General features: G+C 42.4%; 1 protein-coding gene across 1 annotated transcript in view; it reads right to left on the reverse strand.

Moving 5' to 3' along the window:
* Positions 1-2,098: 2,098 nt before the first annotated feature.
* Positions 2,099-16,235, reverse strand: part of LOC306934927 (uncharacterized protein) — a gene marked incomplete at both ends in the record, with an annotated part of 31,614 nt that continues 17,477 nt past the window's right edge. Inside the window, 3 exons of the mRNA XM_079517750.1 lie at positions 2,099-2,369; positions 3,139-3,344; positions 3,664-4,268. Coding sequence (XP_079373876.1) covers positions 2,099-2,369; positions 3,139-3,344; positions 3,664-4,268 — 1,082 coding nt within the window. The remainder of the gene's footprint in view (positions 2,370-3,138; positions 3,345-3,663; positions 4,269-16,235) is intronic.

Genomic DNA, 16,235 nt, shown 5'->3' on the forward strand with positions numbered 1-16,235 from the left:
AGACGGTTAGGAAATGTAGCTCGGTTTCCACTTAATTTTGTGTGCAGTGGGTGCATAGGCCTATTGTCTGTATTCAGGGAGACGTTCTTTCTCGATCACAAGACTGTGCTCACTAAGTCTGTACTACTACCTAGTCAATATTTGTCTTTGTTTTTGGTGCTCATATCCTGCCACAGTGTATTCTCTGTTTAGGGCCAGATAGCATTCTAGTTTACTCTGCTTTGTGTTGCTTCTTACCAATGTTTCAGATGGCTTTCCTTCCGGGCCAGCTGGCTGAGGGGTCATCTCTATAGAGTTTCGCTGTGTGTGTGTGAGTGCCTTGTTATGGAGTGCATCTGGGTCACTTTCTTTTAGGTGGAAGAACCCTGAATATTCCATTTTGACATGACTGCTGCTGGTCTTTGGTTTATTTGCAGTGCCCTCTACTGATGAATGGAAGCCAATACATCAGCCCTGGTCTGAATACAGCGCAAGCCTTTAGCTTCCCCACATGCACAATTACAAACGACAAAATCCTAGTAGGATTATTAATTTAATGCAACTAAATGATGGTCAATAATACATGTATTTTTTAAGCAACAACCACGTGCAAGCTTGGTTTGCTACAATCAACATGCAATGCAGACACTCTTATATTGAATTAACAAGGGAGCTCAATTAATTGATAGTATCAACGGTCATTGCTCTCTCCAGGTTAAAACTGCTTAATTCAATTCCCATATTACATCGGTTTCACTACCAGCAGAATCAATAGAAACTCATGCTAATCATCTCTGGGATTAGCAACTTTAATTACCTTGACCACACTCCAAGAGTGTAATGTGGAGCTGGGAGGCATGCTGGACCACGGCCATCAACAATCAGTCGGTAACAGCGATACGGGGCCATGATGATAAAACATGTAGCCTGAAGTGGAGCAAAATAAATAATTCACCTGCAGAACACCGTCCTAATCAGAAAGTAATTAATATCATTAATAGGCCTATATATGTCACTCAGACTGGGGGGGGGGCAGAGGTCATCAAAAGCAAAAAAGAAAGAATGAAGAATAACATTTAATGGGGACGTCTTTGTGTGTATGGTCTTGGCATGAATTATTTTAGGCTTTATGGGCTGTAACTGGTATAGGTACCATTAAGTGTTATGTCCTGACTGTGGCGTTATCTCACAGCCATGATAAAGGAGCCACAGTGCATCCAAGATATTTCAGCGTTATCCTAGTATTTCTAAAATCCTGTCTATTGTACACAGGAAACTCTCCCACTTCTCAATTTCACACAGCAACCACATTAACCCTGGCATGCATCCCTATTTTGAGCAAAAAATAAATAAAAATAATATGTGACCCTGTTAGAACGGCTACTTTTACTAGTTGTCATACAACAATACTGTAAAGGGCTTAAGCATTAGCATCAAAGGTCATTGGCAGCACGAATTCTAATTGACATCAGTTGAGAATTGAATGGGCGTTAGTTAATGCCATCAATTATGCATGGTGGTTTGTTGTCGAGCATCCCACACCATTGTACTTTACTAAAAGGCCTCTCCCTCCATATGGTGAAGGGGTGCGAATCACTTGACAAACTGCTAAGGGTTGGCTAGCCAACTAAACAACTTAACATTTTCTCTGCTTCTCCAGGGAGTACATCTTTTCTCCTTCCGAGTGGGAGGCAAGCGATAAGAGGCTGGCTTTATCAACAGCAGTTTCTATGTCACCACAATAACCAAGCCTTGCTTTATAGAAATGACTGAAACGTAGTCTCTTCATCATGTGGGTACGCTCTGTATAAAAAAAAACACTGGTTCTAAAGGTGTGGTCCATTTTGTACAGTCAGAGTTAGATTAACACTGAGGATTTTAGAGTGTAGACTTGGGTCCCGGAGGTAAGAAGAAATGGTGGTCTGCGGACTAAATGTATGGGGGCCTTTGAAATGAAAAAGGTTGAAGATCACATAAATGCCCTCTTTGCATTGAAATGAAAATTACTCACAAAAGGGAATGGACATAATTGAAAACCAGGGGGATCTGTTCAGAGGCCATAGAGCTGATTAACGCGGGGGACTTTCGTTCTGCCGTCGCCAGTAAAAAGGACACGATCCTAATTATCGCAGTCGGAATCCAGTCCAACGACCTCCTGCGGGCAGTATTTCTCCTCAGGACTCTTGTTCTTCTTGTTCTTCTCCCCCATGATGATGGCCGCCAACACCGTGATCACCACGGTGACCGTCAGGATGAGGACGGTCACCGTCTCGGCCACGCACAGCTCGTCGTCCACCTCGACCATCAGGTCGCCCTGCAGCTCGGCAGGCATTCCGCAGCGCATCTTGTGGTAGTCGTCCAGGAACAGCCGGCGCACGCTTTCCAGCTTCCTGAAGATTATATAGGCCCGTCGCAATTATTACATAATCGCCTGATCACAATTATTTGAGATAACCGCAATTATTTTTGCATAATCGTCAGTCATTAACACGTTGAAAAATGTCCTTAATTTTCCAAATTCTTTTTTCAAATATAGCAGAAATGGCAGATCTACAAGCTTAAACAATTTCAAGTTCAACTATTTCCGCTATTTTGTGGAAAGAGAAAATTATAAAAAAAATATTAAACGTACCAGTGATTTCTTTGTATTTGTATCATGTATATTTGTCATATCTGCCCTGTGCAATTTGCGATTACAAAGTCTAAAAGGCAAACTTAAAATATAAATTGTAGCGTTCCAATGGTTAATGAAAAAAACCCACAATTAAATCGTTAATCGTTCCTGTGAAAATCCTGTTTTAATTTCAAGGTCCCATAACTCAGAGTGTATATGCAATGTGTATAAATGTACACCCTCAGAGAGTTACAGACCCATACGGGGCCATTTGGAACTCACTCAAGGACGCTTTGAGACCCACTGGTGTAGCAGAGTGTTTCCAGTGAGCCAACATGCACAACGGCACCACATGTACTCACTCTGTTTGACCAGAATGGAACAGAGCCTTCATTAGGGAAGGGGCCCAAGTTCTTTCACAAAATTATGTGTGTCCATAGAGCCCATTGTCATTGTCAACTTAAATTTGTAACCGTGACAGCCCTATACCTGAAGACTCTCTGCAGGTCGCAGTCACAGTGCATGCCAGGGGTTGCAAAACCTACCTGAAGACCCTGTGCAGGTCGCAGTCACAATGCCAGGGGTTTCCCTCCAGGAGGATGTGCACGGTGGCCGAGGGGATGCTCAGCAGGGTCCTGAAGTGCATGGTGGCCATGCTGTTGAAACGCAGGTCCAGCATGGCGAGGCTGGAGAGCGGCGCGAAGGCGCCCAGCTCGGTGGTGTTGACCTGGTTCCACCGCAGCCTCAGCACCTCCAGGGAGGGGTGTCACAGTTATTGCATAGTCGTCTAATCACAATTATTTGAGATAATTGCAATTATTTTGCCATAATTGGGTTAGGGGAAAATAAATCAGAAATACAACGCGTCACTTCGTCAGAAATCCAACGCGTGACCCGTTTAGATTATAGTATACAATTTATAAAAATGCCAGTAATTTCTTGGTATATTTCAATTATTTGTCGTATCTGCCCTGTGCAATTCATCACTCCTATATGTTCCAATTTTCAATGCCAAAAACATAATTAAAGCGTTGATTGTCAACTTAAATGTGTAATGGTGCCAGCTCTACCTCCAGGGCGTGCAGGGTGGAGAACAGGCCCATGTCCAGCGTGACGAGCCGGTTCCCGTCCAGGCGGAGCCAGCGCAGGGCCGTCATGCTGCCCAGAGCCCGGGGCCGGACCACACTGACCAGGTTGTAGCTCAGGTCCAGCCTCGCGAGGTTGTCCAGGTTCTGGAAGGTCCCGGTCTCCAGGACCGCGAGGCGGTTGCGGGCCAGCGAGAGCTCCACCAGGGAGTCCAGGCCCAGGGAGAAGCCCTCCCCCAGGGCAGAGAGCTGATTCCGACTGAGGTCCAGCTTCTGCAGGCTCTGAAGGCCGATGAAGGCCCTGTCGGCCACCGCCGTGAGGTTGTTCTCTTTCAATAGCAGCACCCTGAGGCTCCAGAGAGCCCCGAAGGAGCCCGGGGGGAGTTCTGTCAAAAGGTTCCAGGACAGGTCCACGTATTCTGTGTCGTAGGGGAACTTGCCGACTGGAGTGGAGATATTCCCACCTGAGCAGTTGACATATTTTATGTCTGGGAGACAGTTACAGCCCTTATAACAAGCTCTAACTGCCCCAGATAGAGGCATGAAGGCATACTGGAAGAAAAACAGCCAATAGGGGAAAGCAATCATGCCTGCAACGGGGGAGAGAAAAAGACAGGAATCATGTGTTACACACAAATACCAGTATACATGTCAGGCATTGTGTTTTCTGCTTCGACTTAGTATTATTCCACAAATAAATCCACATCGCTTCAGTTCAGACTTCAGAAGGACGACACCCCACACAAAGCTCATGCCTCATGATTAATGCAAAACCTTTTGCGCAAAGCAAAAAAAAACCTAAGATAAGTGAAGTCACTTATCTCCACTTTAAGGTGTCAACAACAGCAAGGTGACAACGCTTGCATGCTGAACTGGAAAAATGCCAGACACACCGGCTGTCAAAAGCTACAATGGAGAAAAAAAAGAACAAAAGGAAGAACAGAAAATTATAATGATTACCGGTATACTGGAGTGTCGTGAGAAAAGACCTTTACCTGTTGTATAGCTGCGTAACTCTCGCTGTGATGATCCTCACACCAGCATTTGTCTCAAGTACTGTACGTGCGCACAACGAGCGGCAGACGCAGCAGACGGATGAGGCCAGCTAGGTCTCTGTCAGGAGCAGAACTGTCTCGCCTGTCCCCTTGCTGCCAGCACACCTGTCGACAGGTGAGGGCCACTCAGACGATGGCTCTCTGAATAATTCACAGGTTGTGGCAGGAAGGGAAACAAGTGGAGTGGTCACACCACACCAGCAAACATAAGGAGACGAGGAAGCACTGGGGCGTAGTGTACTGTGCACTACAGTACACCGTGTGCTGGAGAAGCCATCTCGGTGCAGTGTTTTGAATAGAGATGCACCAATACCATTTTGAGATGAGATGATGAAGACTTTATTAATGCCTGAAGGGACATTGAGGCCTTACAGCAGCAAAATGTGATAAAATAAATAATCTACAAGACAAAAAACACACCAGACACACATGGATATAATCACACAAGAACAGGGCCGACACAGGACCACATGCATTTAGGGAGAGAGTTCTCCCTAAATTCAGTTGGCATTAAGGGAAGTCTGTACCGCTCTGCTTTCATCAGCGGGAGAGTGAGCAAAAAAAAAGCAAAGTTACTATATTTACCCAGGGTAACTGGACTAAGCATCAGATACTTGTTTACAGCCAGGCCCTGCTCATAGAACATTTCATGGTAGTGGTTCAATGCCTTGCTCAAGGGCACTTCAGCGGTGGTAATTTTAACGTGCCGGTCCGGGGATACGAACTGGCGACCTTCCGGTATCAAGACCGCTCTGCAAACCGTTCGGCCACCGCTGCCTACTAAGCCTCTGGCTGCAGGTGCTCACCCTCTTCTGCAGCTCGCCATGATGGGAGGGGTTTCTCCTCCCTGATATATCTATGGCAGTGGTTATCAAAGTGAAATGACTGACTACTTGACCAAGACAGAAGTTAAAATATTCATCTTATTTACTGAGGAATTGTATGTTATGGAAAAGCTAACATTCATACTTAGACTTCAAAAGGATAAGTTCTATAAAATGTGGGAAAAGTGGGATCTCTTCTCTCAGCCTAGTGATAATGCAATAGGATTTCAATGAATGTATCTTGTAATATGAAAAATGCAGCCTTGTCTTTTGTTTTTTTTTGTTTTTGTCTTCCTCTTTTTGTTCTTTTTTTTCCTGTCTTGTCTTTTGGTTTTTTGGTTCTTTGTCTGTTTTGTCTTCAATAAAAATTAAGTGAAAAAAAAAAAATATTCATCTTATAACAATAATAACAAACAGTTTAGAATGAATGAATGAGTGGGTTTAGGGAACGCGGCCTATAGCTGCCGTGTGCAATCACCTTGTTGTCTTGTTATAGCTCCCCAAGCTGTAAAGAAACGGTGCCCCGGGTTGAGACAACGAGGCTGCAACATCCCAGAGACCTGAGTTTGAACCCGAGTTTGAACCTGGCTGGACCACTTTATCTCTCCGTGAGCCCCATAAACCATTTGATCCCAAGGTTACACCGGCAGACAGTCTCAATCCAACAACTTTACACTTTCATCTAAAAGTCTGGGCCTTCCATAAAAGAAGGAGAGGAAGCACACAAAGAAGTAGAATTAAAGTAGAATGGCAGTGCCTGGAAGTGGAGCTGCTGAGGCAGGTATAGCCAGCAGAGTCCTTTCCATAGAGATGCGTTGTTAAAGCCCCACAGCGGTTCGGTGATGGAGGTGAGGGACACGTTATTGCTGCCCAGGTTCATTACTCAGACGCACTGCGAGCTGGCGATGCTCCCGAGAGTCAGAGAGGCGTGAATATCCCTCTAGAGAGTTCCCAAACTTTTCAGACTGTGCCCCCCCAAAAAAATAATCATATTTTAACAGGGGACACCTTGCTCACTTGAAATTGTAGGCATTACATTTAGTTGGACTCGGTTCCACAGATAAATATTGTGAAAATAGTCGATCTTTGTGTTGTGAGCTTGGATCTGCTTTTTTCTCAATGTTTGCATCATTCTCATGTGATATTTGACAATTTGGCCAATTTGGTATAAAAAAAAGGTATTAAACGCAGTTAGATAACTTTAGAAATATACCCTGTGTATACTATACACTCATACCATATGTTGGTTTGTTTACAATTGAGTGATAAAACAATGTTGCACATTAAGCTAATCATGTGGGGACCCCCCAAAGTAATTTGGGGTCCCTAGTCCTAACCCCCAGTTGAGGAACCACTGCTCTTAGAATGGGAGGCAAACCAGGGGATGCCACAGTAATCTAAGTGTAATCTTATGTAATTATTATGAATGCAATAATAACCTCTCTACTGTATGAATAGATGCTCTACATAACTTATTATAACCTGTCTTTTAGCCTACTGTACATATAACATGAGTCCTATAAGCACTGACCTGCCAGTATAATGCGGAGCCATAAAGATTTAAGTCTGGTGACAGCTAGATGGCACTGTTGCTGTTCTGGATGCTCATGATTTAAAGCCATGAGCTTAATGTGAGTAACTGAAGCTACTTGGACAGGCAGGGTGTAGCTGTGGGCATGTTGTACTCTGAATAACATCCCTTTAAGGGCAAAACACAAACCCCCAAAATGACTTGTGTTGTGGTGTGTGAACAGGTTGTGTTCTTTTATTTATTTATTTTTCTTTTCTAGGCCTATAGTAGTCTTACCTGGGGTGACCAGACCATGCAGTGTGCCCATAGTCGGGGAAGGAAGATAATGTACATGGGGTAGAGTCCTCTCTAAATCGTCTCTGGAAACCTCCAGAACTGTTACTTTCCAGGATTCAAATTGAAAAATAGCAAAAGTAGCATATCTACAAGCTCGTCGACCTGTTTTGAGCTTGTAGATCTGCTTCTTGAAGCCGTGCTTCAAGCTTGGGGATCTGTTTTGATGCTTGTGTATGATCAATTAGGGTGTACATTTAAGAAAAAAAGAAGTTAGAATAATAATGGAGATGGGAGGTTTCTGCCCAACAGCAACGATATACTATAAGAAAGAAAGCAGCTAAATCCAGACATGCTGATGTACTTCATGATCATGTTATCATTGCCAAAATAATGATAACAGAACACAATTTGTGCCAGAATTGGTCCAAAAGCAAGGATATCTCGGCCACAAACTCAAGGCCCACACAATTCAATTCAAAGGAGCTTTATTGGCATGAGTAAACGTACGTTTACATTGCCGAAGTGGAACAAGACAATCAAAATAAAACGATGTATTTACAAATAAATATTGGATATAAATAGGAATTAAATAAAGGTGTTAACAGAACACTTTGGGTAATACTATCTTGTGAAACTAAAAAGATTGTGCATTTTCAGAGATAGTAATATACAATATACATCCATATAGGAGACGTTAGCTTTATACTTTTGATAAACAGTGTACACACAATGGTTTGTATTCCTTAAGGTGCTTGTATTCCATTTGACATCCTTCTCCTGTCACAGCAGCTCACAAATCTCGCTGCTGTGTTTGCACATTGTTGTACTTCACCCAACAGATATGGGAGTTTTTTTTGTCATTAGTCATGTTTTCAAACTCTCCTTGGGTGATTGTAATCCATGTCTCTGATGTCTTGGTACAGTGGGCAGACGGTTAGGAAGTGCAGCTCAGTCTCTACCTCGTTTTGTGTGCAGTGGGCACACTCCAAGGGAGAAGTAAATGAGATCCTATATCTGGTCTCTTTCTCTCTCTGTGTGTGTGTGTGTGTGTGTGTGTCGCTCTCTCTCTGTGTGTGTGTGTGTGTGTGTGTCGCTCTCTCTCTCTGTGTGTGTGTGTCGCTCTCTCTCTCTCTGTGTGTGTGTGTCGCTCTCTCTGTGTGTGCGCTACCGCGATGACTATACTTAGAATACATTATAATTGGCTAAATATTGATGATTATTATATTATGAATATGCACAATGTTTTATAACAAACACATCGTAAAGCTTTTCATAGTGACTTATAAGATCAAGTATAATACTTCATAAATGCTGGAGACTTGATGACATTTTAGTTTTTACCTGGATCATAGTTGTATAATACAATACAATTGTATAATGCTCTAATCACTATGTTTCACACTATTTACAATCGTGTTGTTTTATGTAATGAGACAGTTTGAATCATAATTCACCGAATTGAATCATTTCGGCTTCAGCTTTTGTGCTAGCATCTCTGACATGTCACCTTTGATGTTTACTGTACTTCAACTAGGTTGAACTCACTTTTAGGCCATGGATCACAGTAAAACAATAAAATAACAAAACCAATGACAACTCCAGTGCCAGGCCTCCCCAAACCTGATTCTCCAGGGTGGGATGTCTGTCACTTCACATAAAAATAACAGTACCGATGCATTTGTAGAAAAATACAAGGATTAGAAAGACAACATAAGCTTCTTTCATCATACTGTCTGTCGGGTGGAAACTTTGTAGCCTATGTCCAAAACACTTACTTTTTAGGATTCAAAATCAAAAACATCAAAAGTCCACAAGCTTAAAGCGTGTCGCTTTGCATCACGTTTCAAGCTTGTGGATCTTATACATTTTATGTTTTTGTGTGATGCTAAATGGTACTATGAATGATCAAGTAGGGCGTTCATTTACGAAAACACGCACAAACAGGTTCCTGAGCGACAGCAACAATACGTAGGTTCCAATTACAACATGTTCAGAATAGGACTCCGAGATAAGATGGCTGCCGCTGTGCTCGCATTCTGAATGCAATGAGGATACTTATCCACTTAAACCCTATAACGTTGCTGTCGGGCAGAAACCTCTTATCTCCATACTATAACTATTTGTGTTTATCCATAAATTAACGGCCTACATGATCATACTACAGCATCAAACAAAAGCATGACAAATAGTAGATCTACAAGCTCGGATGCGCAACGTGAAACGACGCATTTTGAGCTTGTCGATCTGCTACTTTTGCTATTTTTTAATCCTGAAAAGTAACAGTTTTGGACATATGAGGTTTCCACCCGACAGAGACGACATACTTAGTTGACCGGAGTCCTTAAGGGCTTTATACTACAAGTCCTGTCCTCATTTTCACTCTACACAAAATACCAGATCTACACACTCACAACGGGTCGCAAATGCAGCACTTTATCAGCTTGTATATCGGCTATTTTTGCTAAATGTTTGCCCCAGAATATAGATACTATATCTTACAATGTGTGTCTCGTACATACAGTACGTACGTCTGTAATCCACATAACTCGAGAACCGTTCGCCCCACCGACTACACACACGTGTAGGTTGGATACACGGTTGTCCAGAACCGCCAGAAAAGGCCCTGGTCAGGCTCTGCCAGTGGACCTACTGTAATGAGCCCACACCTGTGCAAGCCAATTGATTGCCATGGCAAACAGTCAGTCCACTTTTCACAGTCAGTTTGCACTCTTCAGACATTGTTCACACATTCTCCACAGACGTTTACCACTGCACGAGGACTTAAACAGGTGCTATGACAACGGATATAACTGTTATAGCATACTAGGGTGGTGTATTCCCGATTTTCATTGTTCCTAACTTGCATCATTCCCAAATAGGCTGGTGCCCGACCGGCACTGGTCTAGTGTTATTAATGACAGATCACCTCTATGGTTTATCGCTATATGTGTTTGAAGTTTTATAGCACGCTATTCCATTCAAACTGGTACAACACAGACCTCGGGCTTAAAATGTATACCTGTCGCACGGCCGTTCTAACAAAGTGATTTATACTACTTCATCAAACGGTACCGTACGACATGAGTAGAAATGGACGCCCATAGTACCAACGCGCCAACATCATACACCCCGACAACAACCGTTGACCATCACCGCCAGCGATTATAGAAAGAGACAGAAAAACACGGCCGGACAAATGATGTGTTTTCAGGTTGTTGTGGTGTGACACGGTGGCATGGTTCTCTGTCATATCTGCTGACAGGTCATATAATAGGGTTATTGATAATCTGTCACCTCCAGCCCCATGGACGTTGCGGCGGTCATGCATGATAGGTGAGTGATAGGTCCTCCGGTTCCACATTCCCTGTGTTCTGCATGACATGTGTGGGGCTCAGTTGTGGGATCGGGTTTCAGGTGACTTTCAACATGAAATGAGACTTGGCTCATTTCCTTGATGTGCTGGCTGGCTATACCCTGAAGTTACTCCCTGAATGCAATTAATACATATATATATATATATATATATATATATATTTTTTTTTCTTAACCCCTTACGTTATCATACAATAGTGTTGCACAAAAGTAGTAAAAATAGCATTGTGACACGTTTAGAGCTTGTAGATCTGCTATTTTCATTATTTTTGTAATGTTTTTTAATAATCAAAATGCTTCAAAAATAAAACATACATGTAGGCTACATTATACTAGTAAGACTGAGGGCGAGAAGCGTGGGGAGGGAAGTGGAAGGCCCGCACCAGCGTCTCTTTTTCTTGTTTGAGGTTTGAGGAAAATCAAACTATAGGGCCAGGGATCAGGGAGGAGTTTCGTTCAGAACGGGTTATTCTGGTTGCCATTTTCCTGCCTACCAGTAGGCTAGTAGGCTGCTAGGCTACATTTTCCAGCCTCACTGTGGAGACATATACTGTACCATTGTAGATATAAAGTAATTAAATAAACACTGTATGGTTTGCGTGTCAGATGACAAAATAACATAACCTTCATCCACAACAGTAATGGTTCTGCATGCCCTGTCCGTTTGTATACCCTAACTTGTCCATTCCACCGCGGGCCGTCAGAATTATGCTTCCATTGTAGCCTCGCAGTGCATTGACTGTCAGAGATGTCAAATAATTAAATACACACTGTATGGTTTCTTTGGTTTGGGTGTCAGCTGACAAAATAACATGACCTTCAGCAACATTCCCAAACACATGTATGCTCTGCTTTCTACCTGTCCTCAAACAAGCATGACAGTGTAATCAAAATAATAATGGTCAGATCGCATACAGACAGAGCCGCGTCGTGGTACGGACACAGTACACTGTACAACATAACACTGCTATTTATTTACTACGGAGAGAACACATGTTTGACTGATCACTCGTCACTCTCGTGGTGTTTTTCCCTGTCTCTCTGGTTCAATAATGATATGTCCACATGTCTTCTCGTCAAGTAAGATGTAAACATTGAGAACTGTTTTGACGTGAGGGGAGGGGAGGCGGCTATCAGATCAGAACACCCGAGTAGAAGAGTTGTGAAAAAACAAAGATAGTAGAGAGATGGAAGATGGTGTACTGCCAGTGACAGGGTACACACCAGAGTCACTGACGAGCAAAATTAAGAACTACAGACTGGCAGCCAAGTAGCCTAGCATCCTACTAGCCTACATGTAGGCAGGAAGATGGCGCCCAAATAAGAATCCTACCAAACGCGTCACGTCACTGATCCCTCCCCCCCCACCACCATAGCTCACCTGACTCTGGAAAACACTTTAAACCGCTGTAGCATTCAAAGTACCCTCACCTATACTGCATTACAGCTTGGCATGGACTTTGTACTGCTTTGCAGCGGAAACCACTGCAGAGTGGGGTGAAAACAGCGTGTCATAGGCTCTTCAGTACCATCAATGGAGTCTATCTACAAACAACGCTGTCAGTCTAAGAGGCCCTTAGTATCATCACCCCAACAATAGACACTTCCGTCCCCTCTGCTCAAAGGGCTACAGATGTCTCAAAAAGATCAAATGCACCAAATTCAGAAACAGCCTATTCCCCTCAGTACAAATTAACTCCTCACTGTTCATACATGTACACAATGAAACACATAAAATCCATGCATCCATCCAGTTCGATCCCCGGCTCTTCATGGCTTTGTATTGAAGTGTCCTTGAGCAAGACGCTGAACCTTTTAACTGCTCCTGCCTTAGATGGTTGCCTCTGCCATCAGTGTGTGAATGAATGTGTGTGAATGCATATTGTATAAAAAAACAAAGGCGCTGGAGAAATGCAGATTGTAGATCGGCTATCTTCGCCAAATGTTCACCCCCCAATAATAGTGACGCTATAGGGCTCATATGGTGAACCTGGCGATCAAATAAAATATTGAGAAACAAGGAGACATTCACAGCTCACTCTTTTGCTTTGCACTTCGATGGATTTGCCAGTTCTGTCTAAGAAAGGAGCTACCTTGTTATGGTCCCCCCTGGCATGTATCATCTCAAAATCAAACCTCGCAAAGTTTTATGGAGTCCATTTCTTTACACACACACACGCACACACACACACACACACACACACACACACACACACACACACACACACACACACACACACACACACACACACACACACACACACAATATCAATGATTTAGATGTTTTCTGACTCTGCCTGCGTCAAAGTCTGCCAGACAACAAGGCCATAAATGATAGAGAGTTACAACATTTCTTCTTTTGCATTATCACTATTGTTTTCTATGCCTGCCTGCATGTTGGCATTGGCACAGCCACACAGGGAAGGAGCAGGGTGTTCTGATATAGAGTTTTCTTCCGGAGGATGTAGGTATTGTACAGCAGCACATCTGCGGGAGAGAGTTGGATTAATGTAGCCGTTTCCTTTGTGTAAAACACCAAAGAACCGAGCAAGTTCCAAAATGTAATTGAGTCTCCTGCTGCCCAGGCCTATACACTGTCAGCTCCCTTGGTCTCTCTCTGTCTCTCCCTGACAAAATGGCAGTGCATTGTGACACTTCTTTCTCTCCCCCACAGCACAGTTTCAAAGGGTGACTAATCAATATGTTTTCTGGGCGCTCTTTTTGAGGAAATGCTGAGAAAAGACAAGTGATTTTCTTTCTTTCGTTCCTTTTTCTTTCTCCCTCCCCTGATTTTTCTTCTGCGATAAAGGCTAAAATATCCAAGGATAAGCTCATTAAATCAATGGTGTAGCGTGGCTCACTTCTGTATCTTTATGTGAACATGGAAGGAAGAAACCAGGCTGTCTGAGATGTATCTGTCACACACAAATGCAAGCTGGTCCTTGTGTCTTGGCAGTGTTAATTATGCATGTGGCAATCTAAAGATTACAGTGTGAATTTGCATGCATGCATAAGTTCTTGATCAATCTGCAGATGGCAACGATGTGAGCGAATGGAAATTCCAACTCATTATATCTTTGAGTGATATAAATGATAGTGTGGCAAACATAATTTCCAAGTTATTTTCCTTAGCCTATATATTTTAGCCTATATATTTTACCTATCATCTCTCCTCCTTCATTATTAGCTCTCCTAGTAATTGTGGTGTTGAGAAGAGATGATTGGCAAACAGTTTCGTTGAACCGGTTGGGATGAGGACGGATGCCCCCTCCTCCACCACCTCCATTTGTGCCTCACATATTTATTTAACAACAACAATTCTGGGAAATTGCAAGTGTGTTTGCACTGACGTGAGCCACAAGGAATCACTCGTTATATTACAATTATATATCGTGATGTCATGTGAAGCATGTGTGCAAGTAAAATCTTGCACAAAACATTGGGTGGAAACCTCATACGGTAGGCTATGACCAAAAATGTTATTTTTCAGGATAAAAAAAAAAAAGAAGCAAAAGTTGCAGATCTATCTACCTAGTAGGTAAGTAGGCTATATGTGCTACTTTTGATGCTTTTGAGTGATGCTGTAGTGTGATCAAGTAGGGCGTTAATTTACAAAGAAAACACAAAGTTAAAATATGGAGATAAGAGGTGCACAATGGCAACAATATAGTGACTCGATGAGTGATGCAAAAACGAGCGCTCCCTCCAAGCTATTGTCTTGGGAATGACATGCACACTGTGAACATGCCTCACCACTGAACACGGCTCTTAAAAGGGAAAGTGCCTTTCCTCGCCAATTCCGACTACGACAGTGACTGCAGTGAGTAAGGAGCAACAGCCCTGGCTGTCACGCTAACCCTCCCACACGCAGTATGGAACCATCAGGCAGGCTGTTGCTTTGTCTAAGAATAAGAAGAGCTGGGGTTAATTGGGCCATATCACACAGCACACAGAAATCCAGTAAATCACACAGAATTGTAAATGAACAAACAAAGCATGTTTACGTTGTGTTAATTCCCGGGCAATTAGCCAAATAATCTGCAAATGTATCTATTATATATTATATTGTGGCAGACAATGAAAATTGGAAATGCATGCAGGTATAGTACCCATTGTACGCCCATATGGAGATTTCTGTATCTGACTGTCTTTCTTCCAAATATGGTGTCTCTAGGACAGTCCATGATGTCATATTGATGAGCATACTGGGGATTTTCTGATTTATTGATATTTTTGGGAGAGCTGTTGAACCGCCTGACTTCCCACTTGGTGTATCCCGGGACCTCACCGACACACATGTCGAGTTTGAAGTGGTCCCATATTTAATGTCCATCATTAGCAATAGCCCAGATTTTGCAATAGAAATGGAATAGATTAAAAAAAAAGAAAATGTAACTTTGGTCACCTTTGAGAACATGGGAAATATACCTGTAAGAAACGAGCACAAACAAATCTAATGCACTTGACCACATGATGTAAAGCTGTTCATTATGCTTGTACACAATGACCAAAATAAAAACATAATTTCAAAAAAAAGAAATGGAATAGATGTCACCCTTATATGCGCAAAAAGGCTACATTATGCATTCACACAAAGACAAACAATATACAGTAGGGAGTCTATATCAGATCAAGAAAGAGTTGAGCTATGCATCACTCAGTGGTGGCTGGTAACCAAGTACATTTGAGTACCGTACATGTTGGGATTTCTTTTCAATTATTTATTTCATTTATCTCGCAAGCTCATTACTTTCACTCCACTAGTTTCTAGGAAGGTGCTCTTGGGACCCAATCTTACAAAGCACTTAAGCCTTATTGTAAGCATCTGCATCATGGTGAAAGCATTTGCTTGTCAAGCATAGCTGATTGACAAGCTCACAACTCGTCGTGAGCTTGTAGATCGGCTATTGATACTCGGATGTGCACGGTAGATGTTCATTTATCACTTTGTAGATTTTGTACAGAGGCTTGTAGGCTACGGTGTTGCGTGTTGTGTTGTTGCTGCCACTTACTTAATGACTTTGTCATTGAGGAAAGACATGACAGACATACAGTAGTGTGAAAATTATACCAACAACAACTAGAACAAGAAGGGAGTGGAGGAACGGAGCGGTTTGTTATTTGTGGATTTCTGAAAAAAATAAAATAAGTAAATAAAACGCTCCGTTCCCATTGAAAAGCACTGACAGAATCTGCCCACATAGGTAGAATTAAAGTTCGGTGTGACCTGTTTATTTTCTTTTAGAGTTAGCTTTACTTTTTCATTGTAATGTGGGGTATATTTGTCAGGGCAAGATTCAAAAAGGTCATAAGAGTATTGTGCAATAAAAATTCAACAAACATCATCAAATATTTACAAAATGCTACCATAGCTAAAAAGTTGGAAAAGTACTTTAGTATATGAAATAAATCAACACAAATGTAAAATAAGTTTATATAATATTCAGTTTGCTTTAGTTAGTTTTGCAAAAATACAATGTCATTTCAGTTAGTCATTAG

This window comes from Electrona antarctica, assembly GCF_951216825.1.
Source record: "Electrona antarctica genome assembly, chromosome: 13".
NCBI classification, from domain to species: Eukaryota; Metazoa; Chordata; class Actinopteri; order Myctophiformes; family Myctophidae; genus Electrona; species Electrona antarctica.